The sequence below is a fragment of the Alternaria dauci genome, chromosome 1, assembly GCF_042100115.1.
Source record: "Alternaria dauci strain A2016 chromosome 1, whole genome shotgun sequence".
NCBI classification, from domain to species: Eukaryota; Fungi; Ascomycota; class Dothideomycetes; order Pleosporales; family Pleosporaceae; genus Alternaria; species Alternaria dauci.
The window spans coordinates 4,792,468-4,808,108 of NC_091272.1; the positions used below are offsets into that span (position 1 = coordinate 4,792,468).

Below are 15,641 nucleotides of genomic sequence, written 5' to 3' on the forward strand. Positions count from 1 at the left end.
ATGTGTTACTGAGCGAAATGGCTGAGCGTGGGCTTGCGTCACGAAATGTCGACAATTTTGCCCGTTATCGATAGGAAACTTGGGCCCCGCCATTTCATCACAATGACACGTGAGGACGCGCCGTCGCGTTGCGCCACATTGGAGATACAGCAGAATTGCATTAGCGCTGCGAATTGCTTTTCTTGGTCACGTCCTGCATTCCTCCAGAGAAGGTGTAAAAGTTCTCTCAACGATAGGAACGTCAAGACTTCCTCACCAGCCAGTCCAGCTCCTTCGCCTGTTCCGTTGTAATAAGCTGCTCAAACCTCTCCTTTGTCAAGAAATCATGATCTGAGAACTCAAAGCCTGGTATCACCGTCTACGAGGTCACAATCACGTTAGCTTTCCTCGTCTCGTCATCTCAACACCACGACAAACACGTACCTCACTGATCAACAGCCTCTCTCCATCCGACCCATCAAGTAGAAAGCTCGCTTTATACTTCCCACCTTCAACAATCCACACACTCTTCTCTCCATTCGCAACGTCGTGTCCAACAACAAACGTCTCGATGCGTTTCTTGGCGCCGGATTCGTCGGCGTGGATGAGGACGTAGCGACCCCGACCTGAGATCAGGGTGTGTATCTATGCACCGAAATCAACATCAGTATCGCATACGACTTCCTCAACCGCCATCGCATCTACTATGGGGATGTAAGGAGTGAAAACAAAAGGCGACATACCGTCCTCCCCTTGTTCCTATGAAAATGTCCCTGCGGATTTACTGCGCTCAACATGTAGTATATGCTTGTACTCGCATTTCTGATGGCATTGTCGCCCGACATGGGCTTGTCGGCTGTATTCTTTACATCTTCTTCTTCGTCTCCGCCATTCTTTGATAAGAAGGGGTTGGGGATGGTAAGTGGGTTCCGATCGATCTCTGCATAGTAGCCACCCTCGACATGTTTTTGGAGGTTGAGCGCCGAGATGATGGCTTGCGTGTTGGCGGGTTCGGTGGCGTCCGGGTTCGGAGTGTATACCTGTTTCATACTTCCTGGTGATGCCATGACTAGATTATCAAAGTCGATGGTTGGCTGCTTTGGCCGAGATGGAATGGCCCGTATGTGGCTCTTGGTGTTGGTGATCGATGACGTCATTTCCGCCCATCGCCGATAAGGCCCCCGAGCACTTCCCTCTGACATATTGCCAAACGAATGATATTCAACGATCCGATTTGATAACGGTATTGATTCAATATTGCTTGGTCAGTTAGTCTCAGCGCTGCTATACACACACACTTCTTAGTCGACTCCCCAATCTTGTCACTCTTTGCTCACTCCTTGCTCCCGTAACATGGTCCCGTCTCCGCAGCCTTCATCTCCTTTGGTAATCCCTTATCTTCCGCTAAACCCCTATTTTGTTTGTTGCCTGTCTGCAGATCTCCTCCCACATCTTCATTCACTTTGTCTCCTGCTTGATCTGCCTGCCCTCCCAGTTTGTCCTGATCGTGTGCCATGTCACTTTGTGGTGCTGCGGGAGCCATCGCTCTGGGAGCAGCAGTAGACAACTTTCTTGCGCCTTGATCCTGGCTCTGAAAGTAATTAATAGCATACCTCACATCTCCAATTGAAAGAGTCTTGTTACCATTCTTTCCCGGAGGTCTTGCATTCCATTTCTCCCGGATCTTCGCCCACGCCGCATCTCTTCGCGATGGTCCCGTGATTCGAGCCAGCTCGTACAGCAGCTCCAAAAGCTCGCCTTTTCGCATCCCTCCGTGGTTCTCTAATTTGCTGCCACGCATTGGGTTTTGCTTCGAATCTCTTGGAAACATGTCCTCGCTGATGAGGTCCTTGCAGTCATTCACGTTCCAATAGTGTTGGATCCAGAGATTGTACTTCTGGAATCTGATCGCGTCAGTGTCGTTGGGAAGGATCCGTGGTGGAAAGGAATCTGAGCCGTCTTCATGCTCTAGTGTGGTGATGTCACTTTGCGGATTCTGTGGATTGTCCTTGTTCGCTTTTGTGTTGCTGACGCTGCCGGGTGCATTGCCAGACTGACTGGCGAGGTCGTCATTTTCTCCGGCAGCGAATCCTGTATCTACGCATATCAGTCAGTCTCCAAGGCATAAGAGATTATTAACAATAGAACTCACCATTCTCGTACTCATCCTTCCTAACGAACCTCCTCTCTCCTTCCCCACTTTCCAAGTCGATCGGCTTCTCCTGAACGTAGTGTTTTCGAGCATATTCCAAATCGCTGAGCTGTATTTGTGCCGGCAGAATATTTGACTCATCGTCCATCCTCTTCTTCTGTCCTTCTTCTAAAAGATCATAGACTTGATTCCACGCGTCATCGCCTGGCGTGTCACTCGCAAGTGCGCTGATGCCTCGTAGGATCGGTAAAGGCCAGGTACTGATGGACCCGTTATACCGCATAGATTCAGGGATGGCGGTGCTGTCTTTTGTCCGAGGATCCCACTTATCCCGGACATTGGAAAGGAGCTTCAATCGCTCTTCGTAGCCGGGATCGCTTTTCGGTGGAAGCATGGTGTGGTTGGCAATCAATAGCGCCAGTAGTGTTTGTCAACCCGAGAAAATGCTCACTGCGTTTATATAGTAAAGCGTCTTCCTTGTTTGCTATTTGCTAGGTCTTGAGCTATCAAGAAGAATACATCTGATCATAGACATCACGAGCAATTGACCTATAGCTACCTTCCCCACTCTCCCAACCTATTTCTTGCTAGCACTGCAGACTAAAGTCCCAGAGTAGAGCACTATCGACATCTACCGGAGGTTCCATATTCAGCATGTCACTCTCATTTAGCTTCCCATCCGGCTGATAGCTGCCCATAAGATCATCAACTGACCATTGTGGAAAAGCGCTAGTCGAACCGAACGATTGTTGATATCCAGCACTTGTTGCATCAGTCCTTGGGCTAGGATCTGTGTCATACTGTGATGACTCTGTTGGGATACTATCACTGCCTTCGTCTTCGAGGACTGTTCGTGCACCCGCATCGCGTATTGCTTCCGCCAACATATCCGATAGGTAACGAGCGGCGAGAAATGCCATATCAGATTTACGACCAAGATACCAGAGACCTTCGATGCAATCCTTACATCTCCGTTTCGCCTGGGCTCGCTCCTCCTCACTTGGATCTGAAGCTGTAATTTGGACTAGGATGTGACCGGCTCGGCACAATGAACGAACGAAAACGACTGTCCACGGCTCTGTCAACAACGCAGCTTGGTTCAACGCGAAATGGAAATCTTCGGATGCTTTCGTGTCCTTGACACTGTGTATGCTTGCAAGACTTAGGTCGGCGACTGCTAAAGCGTTTTGTCGGCGCAGCATGGCGACAAGATTTGAAGCTTGCCGACAGCTTCGTTCGTTAGGGGCAGAGAGATTTGTCGAGTCAATCGTCGAGAGAAGATCGGAGAGCAGGAAGGTTCCAAGATGCCAGTGGCCTGCCAAGAGTATGTACCACGATTGCACGCGTGAAGGGAGAGTGGAGTGATGTTCTACGCAATCGGAGAAGAAAGGAGCGTAGTTGCGATGCCAGTGGTTGTATACTTGGAATGCGTCATTTATGCCTGACTGTGCGCACGCCATAGTCAGTTGATAGGCCATACTCAGAAGGGACGAAAGAAATAGCTTACCTCAATCCTGTCCGGCAGAGCTTTCCTTGAGACCAAAGCTTGGAGATGTGCAACGCGACGAAACAGGAGCACTTTTACTGGTGCAGCAGCGCTAAGTGTTGATGCGGCAAGCTTGTAGCTACATGGCCACCTTGCTGCTTGAGGATCCACTTCAAAGTTCTCGTAGCGTGTGAACAGATCACCCCAGACCTCATTGCTTCCAGAAGAGTGTGTTGTTTGGGCGTTAGTAGAGGCGTTTGTTGGGTTATTTGGCATTGCGAATCGGTCGTTGTAGTTACTGGAGGGGCTGGTCCACGCGAGTGATCCGCCGTACTCGTGTTTTTTTGATTGTGGTAACTCGCTGTCTTCGTCGTCGACCACGACTGGTCGCTGAGAGATTGCTGCGGATAGGGTGTCGAACATAACCCCTAACCAATACAGCAAGTTGAAAGTATCTCGGTCGTCTTGACACAGCGGGTCTGTCTCGCCATTTCCTTGGCTTACCATCTCTTGTTCCACTCGCTCCAGTCTCCTTCGTTGCGCGAGCAGCTGTCGCAAGGCTATCTCAAGGAAAAGCGGGGCGTCGTCATCTTGCACCAAAGATTGAAACTCCTCGTAATGTGTTCTCAGCTTGGAGTTGGTACGCAGATATGGGCGAGTGGTATCCAGTGGCCGCTGAGTTAGCGAGAAGATGATCAAGGCGAAGACCACGCGAAAAGAGTCGATGCCAGCAGCCCGATGAAGTAATTCAGACGTTTGGTGCCAGAGAGTCTCTTGCATCGACCGTTCAAACTCGTTCGACTGAGGAAATCCGTCCGCTGTGAAACGGGGTTCTGTTGAGCAACCTCTAGTCCCTCTCTCGCCTGCTTGAGCCCATTGTGAAGCGAAAGACATGATGGTCATGTTCAGTGCCTTTGAGACTATACGCTCCTCTTCGGGTGTAAATTTTCGAATACGAAGGGCTGCATAGGCTCGGTCAAGCTGGATAACTCGATTGTACATTCGATTAGACCAGGATCCACCCCATTCCCGAGTGGCTTTACTTGCAGATAGAATGGAAGGTTTATAGCGTGTCATTGTGTACGGACAGTTGTGTTCTGTCAGCCAGCAAGAAAGAGAATTTTCCATGCTGTCGTTGTAGATGCGGAGAAAACCATTGGTTACGAAACCTCGTGAGGTTCTCTCGCCCAGCAATATGTCCATGAATGGAGAAGCAGCGTCTTTCTTCCGGTTGCGACCATAACGACGCACATCAAACGAGTCTCGTCGGGGACGGGGAGAGACGAAACGTTCTTGTTCAGCGATCTTGTCCGACTGCATCGCATCGAGATTGTCATTAGATATCGGTTCGCTCGAGCCGTCTTCCGCATCGTCTTTCTGCTTGATATTGAAGCGATCTTCTTGTTCGTCGTCTTCATCCAGAGACGACAGCGATTGTGTCCCTAGATTTGGTATCTCGTAGTAAGCCCTGTCTGTGGCAGGAATGACCGGGGCTCGAAGATGGTAGCTGAGGGAGCGAGTGGATACAGACTCCTCAGTATGATCGCTACCGCTCTGCAATGAGGACCGCCTCCGTTTCTTTTCCCGCTCTTGATGGCTCTCTGAAGCCGTCTTCAACCAGTTGAATGTGCAGGCTTGGTTCTTCCGAAGGCAGTTTGAGCACGTTTGGTTTTCAAAGACCGCACGTTTGTCTGCATCGCAAGCTCTTTTTCCGCGCCTGCACGAGTCGCAGCTACGCCATTGCTGGCGACGAGGGGGTAGGGGCAGTTGTGTAAGCTGAGGGTTCGCGGACGGTGGATCAGGTGGTGTTTTCAAGTCGTCGGATCTTTCTGCATGAGATTTTCTGTGTACTTCGGTCATAGTACTGCTATCGAAAGTCTTCAACATTGTTGCTTGTTACGTCGGTGATGGTGGTGGATGAAATGGAGTAGGTTGGGATGGTGATTGATTCCGTGCAGAGACTACACTGTGCACAGGGTAGTCGATATACAAACGTTGCTAGGCGCAGACGCCTACAGGTTCTTGCGGCGACCCCGCTTTTTCACATTCACCCTCCCCCATGCGGGGGATCATCCACGAGGATAGGAAGCCTCGAAACTCTGAGATACGTCATGGTTGAGTTCCGATCTGACTAAATGGTGGAAGGAGATTTTTAGTTCCGCTATATGCCGATAGGTGCATGTGAATTTGGAATATGATGGTCATGATCGAGAGCTCTCTTTACTGGAGAGCTGAAAAGGAGCGTCAGAGGATCGGACCGCTCACAGACGTTAAGCCATTAACAAAACATTACTTTGATTGATATCTGTGCTCCGCCATTCTACTTTGGGCCTAGCGGCTCTTCGGCTCTCTTCTACCGGTTGGTCAACCACACCACTCCGATGCCGCATTACGACATTCATCCCACGTCGCATTTGCTGTCACAAATACACTTTAATCTTACCTTCAACTCCATTTTACAAACCCTGGTAGGCCCCCGACTCGATCTTGCCCCATAGATCTAAAACTTGTCCGTCTGCAAAAGGCAACAGCTGCGTGGCGACAATGCCTGCAACCCCCTTCTCTCGATCGCACCACCACCAAAGATTGGGTAGGCCTGCCCAAAATGCAGTGCTTGCAGATCTTCCTGTTGCGCCTGCGCCGCTCAACATAAACGTCAATCCCCATCCCTGTGGACCATTGCCAGGTACGGGGTATATCTCCGAGATAGCATTTGTCAGATCCGGCTTCGCAGCCGGGATGCCCTGACGTGCGAAATCTGGGAACTGTGTGATCTGATTCTGGAACATTACTTCCACGGTTGACGGAGAGAGGACTTTTTTGCCGGTCGTAGGCGACGTGCCATCATTGAGGAGCATTGCCAGGATTTCTGATGCATGTCAAACGCGGACCATTGACCACACGGGGTGAGACAGCTGTTCTTACGGGCATATTCTCGGGGCTTTGCGAAGCAGCCGGCCCCTCCGCTGTAGAAGAAGCTCGGTGAATGGCTTTCGTCTGGTAGCAGAGGGCGTCTCAGCAGGTGATCCTACCGCGGATAAACAGGTCAGTACATACCCTGTGGCTGAGTGCTGATTACAGTGCTTACCCTCCTGAAGAGCTTTCCATTTCCATCTCGGCTGTTCATGTACGCCAAACTCCTCAACATCTCGGCGTGCGGCTTCATGGAGATATTCTTCAATTCAAGCGGGCCGTAAATTTCCTCCTGGCAGTATGCTTCCAGCGTACGACCTGTTGCTCTTTCCAATACTTTCCCAGCCCTGGAACTACTGCATCAGCACTTGTCTTATGCACGCCTTGTTCACTTCACATACCAGTCGATGCCTAGCCCATATTCCCATCCCTCGCCGGGTTGATGCACGAGCGGCTGCTTGATATCGTACTCCAAGCCGGAGAACTCGTCCCAGCCCGTGGGTCTGCCGAGGTCTCTCAGCTTCTCGTTGAAAAAGGTATATCCAAATCCGGCCGTGTGGGACAGCAGCATGCGGAGGGTGATGCCTCGCTTCTTCGGCACAAGAGTTCCATCAGCCTGCAAGACCTGAACCGCTTTCAGTTCTGGGCAAAGCGATTCCACCTGCGCCGAGTCGTCCAAGCTTAATACACCCCTTTCGACAAGCTGCATCACAGCGACACCCACTATCATCTTCGTACACGATGCGATCCAGAAGACACTATCGAGGGTCATAGGCTCATGGCTGCCTGCTCCACGTTTTCCGGCTGCGTGAGAAAAGAGCTCTTTGCCATCCTTTCCCACAACTACAACCACTGCACCGGGGATACCTGCTATCTGGTCTGCACATGCAGCGTCGGCGGCTTGCAAGAGCTGGGACAGTGTCTGGGCGGATAATTCGCTCATGCTGAAGTCTATTTTCTTTAGAGGTGAGGCAGACGATTATCAAGTACGGATATGCGCAGCAATATTGCTGTTCAATGTTGGACATTACCCGATGGTAAATACATGTTGGAAGTACCTGAGATCTCGATCTCGATCTCGGCGTTTGAGACAGTCCACCGGTCCATCCTCACCGGCACCGCAATCTCCGCAAGGAAGGCTAAAGTGAGCTGATGTAGAAGAGTCACACTGCCTCCCCGCACCCCGCTAAACGCTTACAAGGTCGATGGCGTTGCTTTCTGATGCAAAACGTCGATGATCCGCGCCCCCGCCTGTGCCAAGCCATCGGTGTCGACTATTGCGGAAGCGTGTGCGGAAGCGCAGCCAGGCATGTCGGCAGATACGATACATACGACAAGAGGTACGGACCTTAGTAACAAGAGTCTTGCAATGAGCCAAGCCTATCGAATCACAATACAAAGAACATCGCTTCCTCCAGAGGCTGAGAAGTCATCTGAGGCGTGTTACGGGCTTACGGATGATCTCGCGGATGTCAACGGGTCCGCCGGGTCAGAGTTCGATTCGCTATTTTGAGATGTGAGGCGGAAACGCAGGCGGAAGAACGGAGCCGGCGGTCACTATGTCTCTATTAGTAGAGCAATCTATGCAAAGGTACATTGGTTCCACAACATGGAGAGAAATCACAAGGATATAAGGTTGGTGGGTTTACATGAGGAGTAGTATACACTGTCGAGTCGAACCATTGATCAGAAACTTCCGTTACCAACTTCCAATTCCGACATGAAGATCAAGACTGAACTCCACGAGTACGCTCAACGCCGCGGTACGACGGGACCATACGCCGACAATCTTGATGTCGACGCTCTTGTTGTGGGCGGCGGATTTGGTGGCATTTACTGCTGGTATGAGCTGAAGAAGGCGGGCTTCCAGACCGTCATTTATGAAGCAGGCAATGTACTTTCATCCTAGCACAGACTTCAGACGCGTACTGACATGCATAGGACCTTGGCGGAACTTGGAGGTGGAACTGTTACCCAGGTGCTGGTGTGGACTCCGAGATTCCTGAATATCAGCTTTCTATCCCAGAGACTTACAAGGACTGGGTGTGGCCCAGCAACTATCCCGACTATAAAGACCTGCGCGCATACTTCGACCATTGCGACAAAATCCTTGGTATCAAGAAGGAGACCGCCTTCAACAGTGTTGTGGTCGATGCCCAGTTCAACACCCAGGAGGGTAAATGGACTATCAAAACCGCTGATGGCCGCACTGCAAAGGCCAAGTACTTTGTGGTCGCGGCGGGCTTCGCGGCCAAGCGCTACATCCCAGACGAATTCGTAGGAATCGATGACTTCCAAGGTATCGTGCATCACTCTTCCTTCTGGCCTGACATGAACATCGACGTTCGCGGAAAGAAGTGTGCAGTCATTGGGACAGGTGCGTCCGGTGTACAAATCACGCAGGCCTGGGGTCCTGTTGCCGGCGAGCTCAAGGTTTTCCAACGCACACCCAACCTAGCCGTTCCTATGCGAAAGAGAAGTCTCACCGCCAAAGAGCAGAATGATACCAAAGTGTTCTACCCTGAACTCTTCCGTTACCGCGAGAGAAACTTTGGTGGATTCTTGTACGGCCTTCACGAGAAGGGTACGTTTGAAGACAGCGAAGAAGAGCGAGAGAAGTTTTACCAGAAACTATGGGATGAAGGAGGTTTCCGCTTCTGGCTAGCCAACTACAAGGACTACCTCTACGACATGAAAGCTAACAGGAAGGGTAAGTCACTCTACGTACATCATACGTGCTATTCAGTAACTAACACTCACTCAGCCTACGACTTTTGGGCTAAGAATGTGCGCACCCGCATCGGCGACCCCAGACTTCGAGACCTCCTTGCCCCGCTAGAGCCGCCCCACCCCTTTGGCGTCAAGCGCCCCTGCCTCGAACAGACCTACTACGAGCAATTCAATCGTCCGAACGTAGATGTCGTCGACATCAAGAACAACCCAATCGTCGGCTTCACCCCGAAAGGCATCAAGTTGCAAGACGGCACCGTCCATGAGTTCGATGTCGTCGTCATTGCCACTGGTTTCGACATCACTACCGGCGGCATGACATCCATGGGTCTCAAGGACATCAACGGCGTGACTTTACAATCCCAGTGGAAGAAGGCAGCATATACGTACCTGGGTACTACTATCGCTGGGTATCCGAACATGTTCCATCTCTATGGTAAGACATGCGCTAGCGTAATCTACGTTTGGAATATACACTGACTCCGTATGTGTAACTTCTAGGTCCACATGGCCCGACCCTTCTTTCCAATGGCCCGACGAGCGTCGAAGTACAAGGCCGCTGGATCGTGGATGCTATCAAGCAAATCGAACGACAGGGCTTGAAATACATCAATCCAACGGACGAGGCGAGCAAGAAGTGGAAGGCGCGCATCAACGAGCTGAGCGACATAAGTCTGTTTCCAACGACGAAGAGTACATACATGGGCGGAAGTATGCCAGGTAAGGCTTTCGAGCAGGTCAACTACGCTGGAGGGTTGCCGGCGTATGCAGACGAGATTAGAGCCAAGCTGCCAAACTTTGAGGGCTTTGAGAAGGTGAAGAAGTAATTGGAGAGGCCTGTAATGCGTTGGGCTGGCTGCGAAAGACGAATGGTTTTTCTCCTCATGTCGCAGCATGTATATATCTGCTCATGCTCACAAATACATGATTTCAGAGACCCTTTGCTCCATGGACGTAATTTTCTTCAAGCCGTGACAGTAGGCAAATGCTCCGCGGCGTTATTGTATACAGTTTCTTGTTTCAGCATACCAGTCACCTCGAACATGACAATATTTTTTACACGCTTTGGTGGAAGCGGCGAATCTTCCTACGAATTTTGTAGGATGCACTGATTCTACCAACCTTACTGGGCCGGGTATTGTAGTTACCCATATAACATGCAATGAGACGCACTGGGCTGGGAAGTTACTGTTCTATACGCATTGCGAATACCGATCGGTGGCTATGAAAGCATCATACTGGTCCACGCCACTATCATATTAGCAGCCTATGGGACTCAGCATGTGCTGCAACACCCACGGCTCCGAGACGACGCGACGTGAGGTTGAAGCATTCTGCTTGCCCGCGGTTGCACATCTACTCCACTCCTACCAACGGAGAGACGTCTTGAATGAAACCAGCAACATGCTCAAGTACAGGTCTATGGATATAGTTTTTTTCTATTCTCGTTCTGGCTATGACGCCACCTCGTTATATCTCTCTGCGTATATCTGATGGAATGAATTACAAACACAAACTTGGCGAGCGCATGCGCTCCTGAAAGACACGTACCAAAATCCCAAACCGATGATGAATGATTAACAAGAAGCGAAGGGTACATGCCGCCAAAGCGAGCGGGACTAAGAAGATACATGCAAACACCATGAACTCCGAAAGCAGATAGCTCCAGATCTAGCTTTATGCTGCGCTTATTTTGGTAAAGATGACTTGAGATTGTCGTGATCCATAAAGAGGTGTCGGGTGAGATGGTGAATGATATAGGGGACGTCCTTAGGAGCATGCCGGTGGTTGTGTGACGCGATAAGTAACTTGCCATTGGGAAGAACCATTCGCAGGCCGTACAGCGAGGCACTCGGCACTGCAACCTCGTTGATGTTCGACGCCTCGACATCGCGGAAGGGGGCTTAGGGTTCGGCTCAGCCGGAACCTCACACGTACTCTGGCCAGTAGTTGTATGGCATAATGCTAGGACCCGTCCACTTCTCGCCGTAAGGGTTCGTGCGCTTGCCAGCGATGAACCCGTCATGCGCGTGTTCGATGATCGAGATCCATGACGAAGGTTCTGGATGTTTCCTCCACTGCAACGAATTGTTAGCGTGACCTCTTTCTTCTTTCGCAGAATACTAGCTTGCGGTGTCCAGACATTCGCCGTCGCAAAGCTAACTGTTACAGGAACAGACGAGCTAGAAGCGCCAAAGCAGGGTTGAGGTGGCAGTCACATATGTGAGGGAGCGACAAAGGGAAGAATTTCGGGATAAGCTTACCTGGTTGTGGATGTGATACGTCCATGCACCCCGGAAGAAGTTTTCTAATGTACGATTGTTGGGTGGGAATTTGTCTTCGGCAAAAACATAATCAGTAATCACGCCGGCCTTGCGAAGCTCAGCCTCCTCGTCGAGCGTGGCTTGAAATGAGTCGGGGCGTTCCTTGTCGCCATTATGGGGCGTGGGTAAAGCAGCAGACGCGGACACATTTTCGTCCCCGCGTTTGGCCAATGCGTCGTCAGCCGCCCTGAGCTCCTTGCGCTGCGCGTCCTTGAGGTCGATGCGATCTAGCTGGGGTCCGTCGTAGCTCTCCCATTCATCCTTGACGCCGCCAATCTTGCCCTTGAAGACTGCGCTGTAATCGCGGATGCATGGTACCGTGCATCTTCCCTCGCGGTCCCAGTTGAACTCGGTCCAGATAGGGTCGAAAGCAGCAGTCTCGAACATCTTAAATTCTTGATCACGCCCGTCCTTCCAAGCCATGCGGCCAAGTACACGGGGGTGAAAGTTGACGCCCATTCTGATCCCGCCGTAGAGCAAGTATGACGAGAGGGAAGAGTTTGCAGACAGTGACATGATGGCGGTGTTGTAGTCGCCAGGGTGGGGGTGTGCAGCCCATCGTTCCGCCCAGGCGTGCTCTTTCGGCAGGAGGAGTGGTCGCATGTCTCTGAGCATGAGGACATCCATGTCAAAGTAGGCGCCTCCGTAGATGTGCAGCACGATGAAACGGACAGCATCGGAAACCGCGACGGGAAGGAAGGTCATCTGCTTCTGAGTGAGAACGAGCCATTGTTGGCCAGTCTTGTCCTCGATGATATTCTCGGCCACGTCCTTTTCTCCCTTGGAGTTGACCGCTCCAGGCTTGCTGTAGTAGTCGAACCCGTTCTTGTCTTCCTTGTCGGTAGCCAAGGGAATGCGGCTGGGGAACTTCCAGCCCTTGACGATAATGTCACCTCTGTCGACCAAGGGGAGAAAGCGAGCGAACAGGGCGTCCTTGTTGAGCATGTTCTCGACCGCCTTTGGGTTGTGATCGGTGTCGAGCCATAGCCAAAGACGAGAGCAGGCTAGGTTCTGGGTGTAGAGGTAACTCTTGATAAAAGCCTCGACTCTCCACGTAGCAGGTCCAGTCCAGTAGGTGTGGTATGGGATGATAGGGCCTGGACAAGTACCGATGCTGGATCCGTTGGCAGGAACTGCCTTTTCGACAGGGATATAGCTCTCGAGAGTCTTGCCGTGTCCGTCTGCGTCGATGAAGTCGGCCTTGCGGGGGTCTTGGACGCTGGCTCGGTCGGCGGGCTTTGGAAGGCTATAGTAACGGTCCTCGCCTTCGGCAAAGAACTTGAGACAGTCAAACGGCCTCCTCATCTTCTCGATGCCAGCATAAGTACCCCGGCACTCTTCAATCAGCATATCAATGTCGGCTTCGGTATCGACGTGGGGGCGGGGGCCCAGGTAATCGTCCTTGTTCTTTACAGCGGTAATGGGGCGGTTGAAGACATTGGCGTGAGGGTTGATGGTAACGGTCTTGGTGGTGCCGGCAAACTTGACTTTGACTCCTGCCTTGGTCGTCTTGATCAGCTCTGTAGGTCCAGCTTTGTCCAGGAAGGCCGGGATGCCAATCTTGCCCTTGGCCGCTACAGAGGGGTCGTTTATAAAGGTGATGAGGCCGTAAATAGCTGCATAGAGCAATGCTGCTAGTACCAAGTTTTTGCACAGCGTGAGCACTGCGCGGAGCTTGGATCCTTCCGCCATATCGATAAGCTACCGGGCAGCGACCCGAAGCAGAAGTCGTGGATACTGTTCGACAAGCGCCAGTTTCTCGTATGCGTATCCGAGCTGCAGGTGTCTTGGGTGTGCCGTGGATGCGCGGTGTGGAAGAGCACGTGTCGGCCTGGTGGTCGGAGCTCTTCGCGACGAGCGTTTCGGGGGTTGCTATGTGGGAACGCGAGTTTGCTGTCGCACAACCCAAACCTCGCACGAGGATAGATTGCGAGGAATTATCGAGCAAAGTGTGCAGGCGCATGCATGGGGTGGTGCCAAGTGTAGTCCCGCGCGGCTGTGTGAGGCTGTGAAGCGGATGGTAGGCGTAAATAGGCGAGATGGGATGGGACGAGCGAGGGCGTGTCGGGACTGGAGCACCGCAAGGAGAATCGCACACAGCGCAACGGTCAAGGACAGAGAGGAGTGAAAGACAAAGTCGGCACCAAGGAGCGGAGGCGGCGTAGAAATGGAATCAGGCCTGCGGGTTGTGGACTGCACCAGACCAGCTCCCGTTCGGGGTTGACAGCAGCTAAGCTAATTTCCCTGCAAGCCGCGCCACGCCCTGGCCCGCGCACCCTTCCCCCCTGAGCAGACGCCTGCAGTGTATATTAGCAACCCTCTAGTGTGCACTTAGCTAGCAAGGTATATCTAGCTAACTTTACGATTACTCAAGGGTAGCTAAATGTATTAGTATTTCCACGCTCTACTGTACTAATCTAAAACAATTCTCTACATAGGTATATGTTTCAAGTGCACATGGTACGCCGTGCAGTCTCCCAAGGTTACAACACAAGCATTACCACTGTCACCACACCAGCCGCCCACCCCACCATCCCAGCACCAACATCAGCCCCAACACTCTCCCACGGCGTCTCTTGCTCCGGTACACGGCTTCCCTCGACTGTCTTGTTTGCAGTCATACACACAAACTCAACGCTGCGTTGCACCAAACTCGATTCTCCGTCGACGAATCGTCCCAGTAGGACGAGCGGAATGGTCTGGCGCGTTACGAGATCATACGTACTGTTTGCATCGGCATTGACGTCGCTAGCGTCGGACCCGTCAATCCCTACGACTGTCCCAAACGTACTGTACGTGTCTGGTATCTGTGCCTCAGGCATGTTGGTGTAGGCGCACGTCATGTTGGTCACGTCGACGAAGTTGGAGCCTGTGCGAACTTGTTAACTACATGTGCAAAAGCTGCAGGTCCCGAGTCGCAGGTCAATAGTATCTGTTTTCCGCGCAATAAAAGAAAGAGCGCAAGGGGATTTATACAGGGACAACGGAAGGAACGTACTGTGGGAACCGCCACTCAACATTGGACACGCCTTTTTGAACACTTCTGATGTGGACCCAGTATCCGAGTCGGGACAGTCGTTCGACGAAGTACTTAGTACCTTGGTCAGGTGGTCAACACAGTCCGAGCTGATCACACCGCTACAGCTGTTTTCCCCTCCGGATACCCACGTTGCATTGATATTGGTGTATTGGTAGCTGCAGATACCCGTGCCGTTGCGCACGTTTCCAGGTACGGAGATGTACGCATTTGCTCTGACGTCGTGCCTATCATTCCATTCGGTCCCTCGAGATCCGACGAGGACGGAGACATACCACGGGTCGTCGCTGGCGTAGGACGAGTTCCAGGTGAATTCATGCTGGCCGGTTGAGTTCACCGTTCTGAATTCCTGGCCATAGCCCCGGCAGGAGGAATTTTGCGCATTGACAACCGCTTTGGTGAGGAGTCCTGGTATCGTAAAGAGCAGCAACTTTGAGTTGTTAGACGTCCACATATTCATCTGACATAAGGGTAAAGTCTCGGAAAGTCATCCCTTTAAACTTGCAAGAGTACGTCTATATGTGTTCCAGTGTATGTGGCGGTTAAGTAGGTATCGTATTGGAATGACGCACTACCTAGCCGACAGCAGTAACATGCGAAGTCACCCTGATTTGCCAACTTTCGTGGGATTTTGGCTAAAATCTACCCGATCGACAGAGTCTGGCGTTCCGTGCCCGTCCAAACGAATACTATATAACAGTAATCCATGCCCCTATAACGTTAATGGTCTATGGACAACTATGCTGCGCCGTTGGAGAGCAGTGCTGACTATGCAGTTGGTTCCATAGCTGCAAGCGCAACGAAGGAGCGACGAGGTCTGCGTAGTCCTCTGAAGACCACGTACTCGGCCCCTGTTGATAGGATTAATCTTCCTCCAAAGAACATTTCGGGCTCGAGAGTCTCAGACGTTCAGTTGTGAAGTATGAAGTAGTGCACTCTACTCTGCAAAAAGAGACACACGAGATCATTTCAAGCTTTGACTCAGTAATGTCACATTCACAGAAACTCCAGAGTAGTCGG

General features: G+C 51.6%; 3 protein-coding genes across 3 annotated transcripts; 1 reads left to right on the plus strand and 2 right to left on the minus strand.

Moving 5' to 3' along the window:
- Window positions 1-241: 241 nt before the first annotated feature.
- ACET3X_001490 (uncharacterized protein) lies at window positions 242-2,525 on the minus strand (the record flags this gene model as incomplete). The annotated part of the gene is made up of 6 exons (XM_069446786.1): window positions 242-358; window positions 424-624; window positions 723-973; window positions 1,020-1,048; window positions 1,593-2,076; window positions 2,132-2,525. The coding sequence occupies 6 exons, from the start codon at window positions 2,523-2,525 to the stop codon at window positions 242-244; spliced, it is 1,476 nt and encodes a 491-aa protein (XP_069311732.1).
- Window positions 2,526-6,602: 4,077 nt separating this feature from the next.
- On the plus strand, window positions 6,603-10,193 carry ACET3X_001491 (uncharacterized protein). The gene is made up of 5 exons (XM_069446789.1): window positions 6,603-6,662; window positions 6,716-8,424; window positions 8,472-9,240; window positions 9,295-9,696; window positions 9,762-10,193. The coding sequence occupies exons 2-5, from the start codon at window positions 8,251-8,253 to the stop codon at window positions 10,085-10,087; spliced, it is 1,671 nt and encodes a 556-aa protein (XP_069311733.1). The 5' UTR covers window positions 6,603-6,662; window positions 6,716-8,250; the 3' UTR covers window positions 10,088-10,193.
- A 498-nt stretch (window positions 10,194-10,691) lies between these two features.
- Window positions 10,692-13,769, minus strand: ACET3X_001492 (uncharacterized protein). The gene is made up of 2 exons (XM_069446790.1): window positions 11,525-13,769; window positions 10,692-11,338 (listed from the first exon to the last, which is right to left on the minus strand). Exons 1-2 carry the CDS (start codon window positions 13,274-13,276, stop codon window positions 11,189-11,191), a joined length of 1,902 nt encoding a protein of 633 aa, XP_069311734.1. The 5' UTR covers window positions 13,277-13,769; the 3' UTR covers window positions 10,692-11,188.
- Between the last annotated feature and the right edge of the window lie 1,872 nt (window positions 13,770-15,641).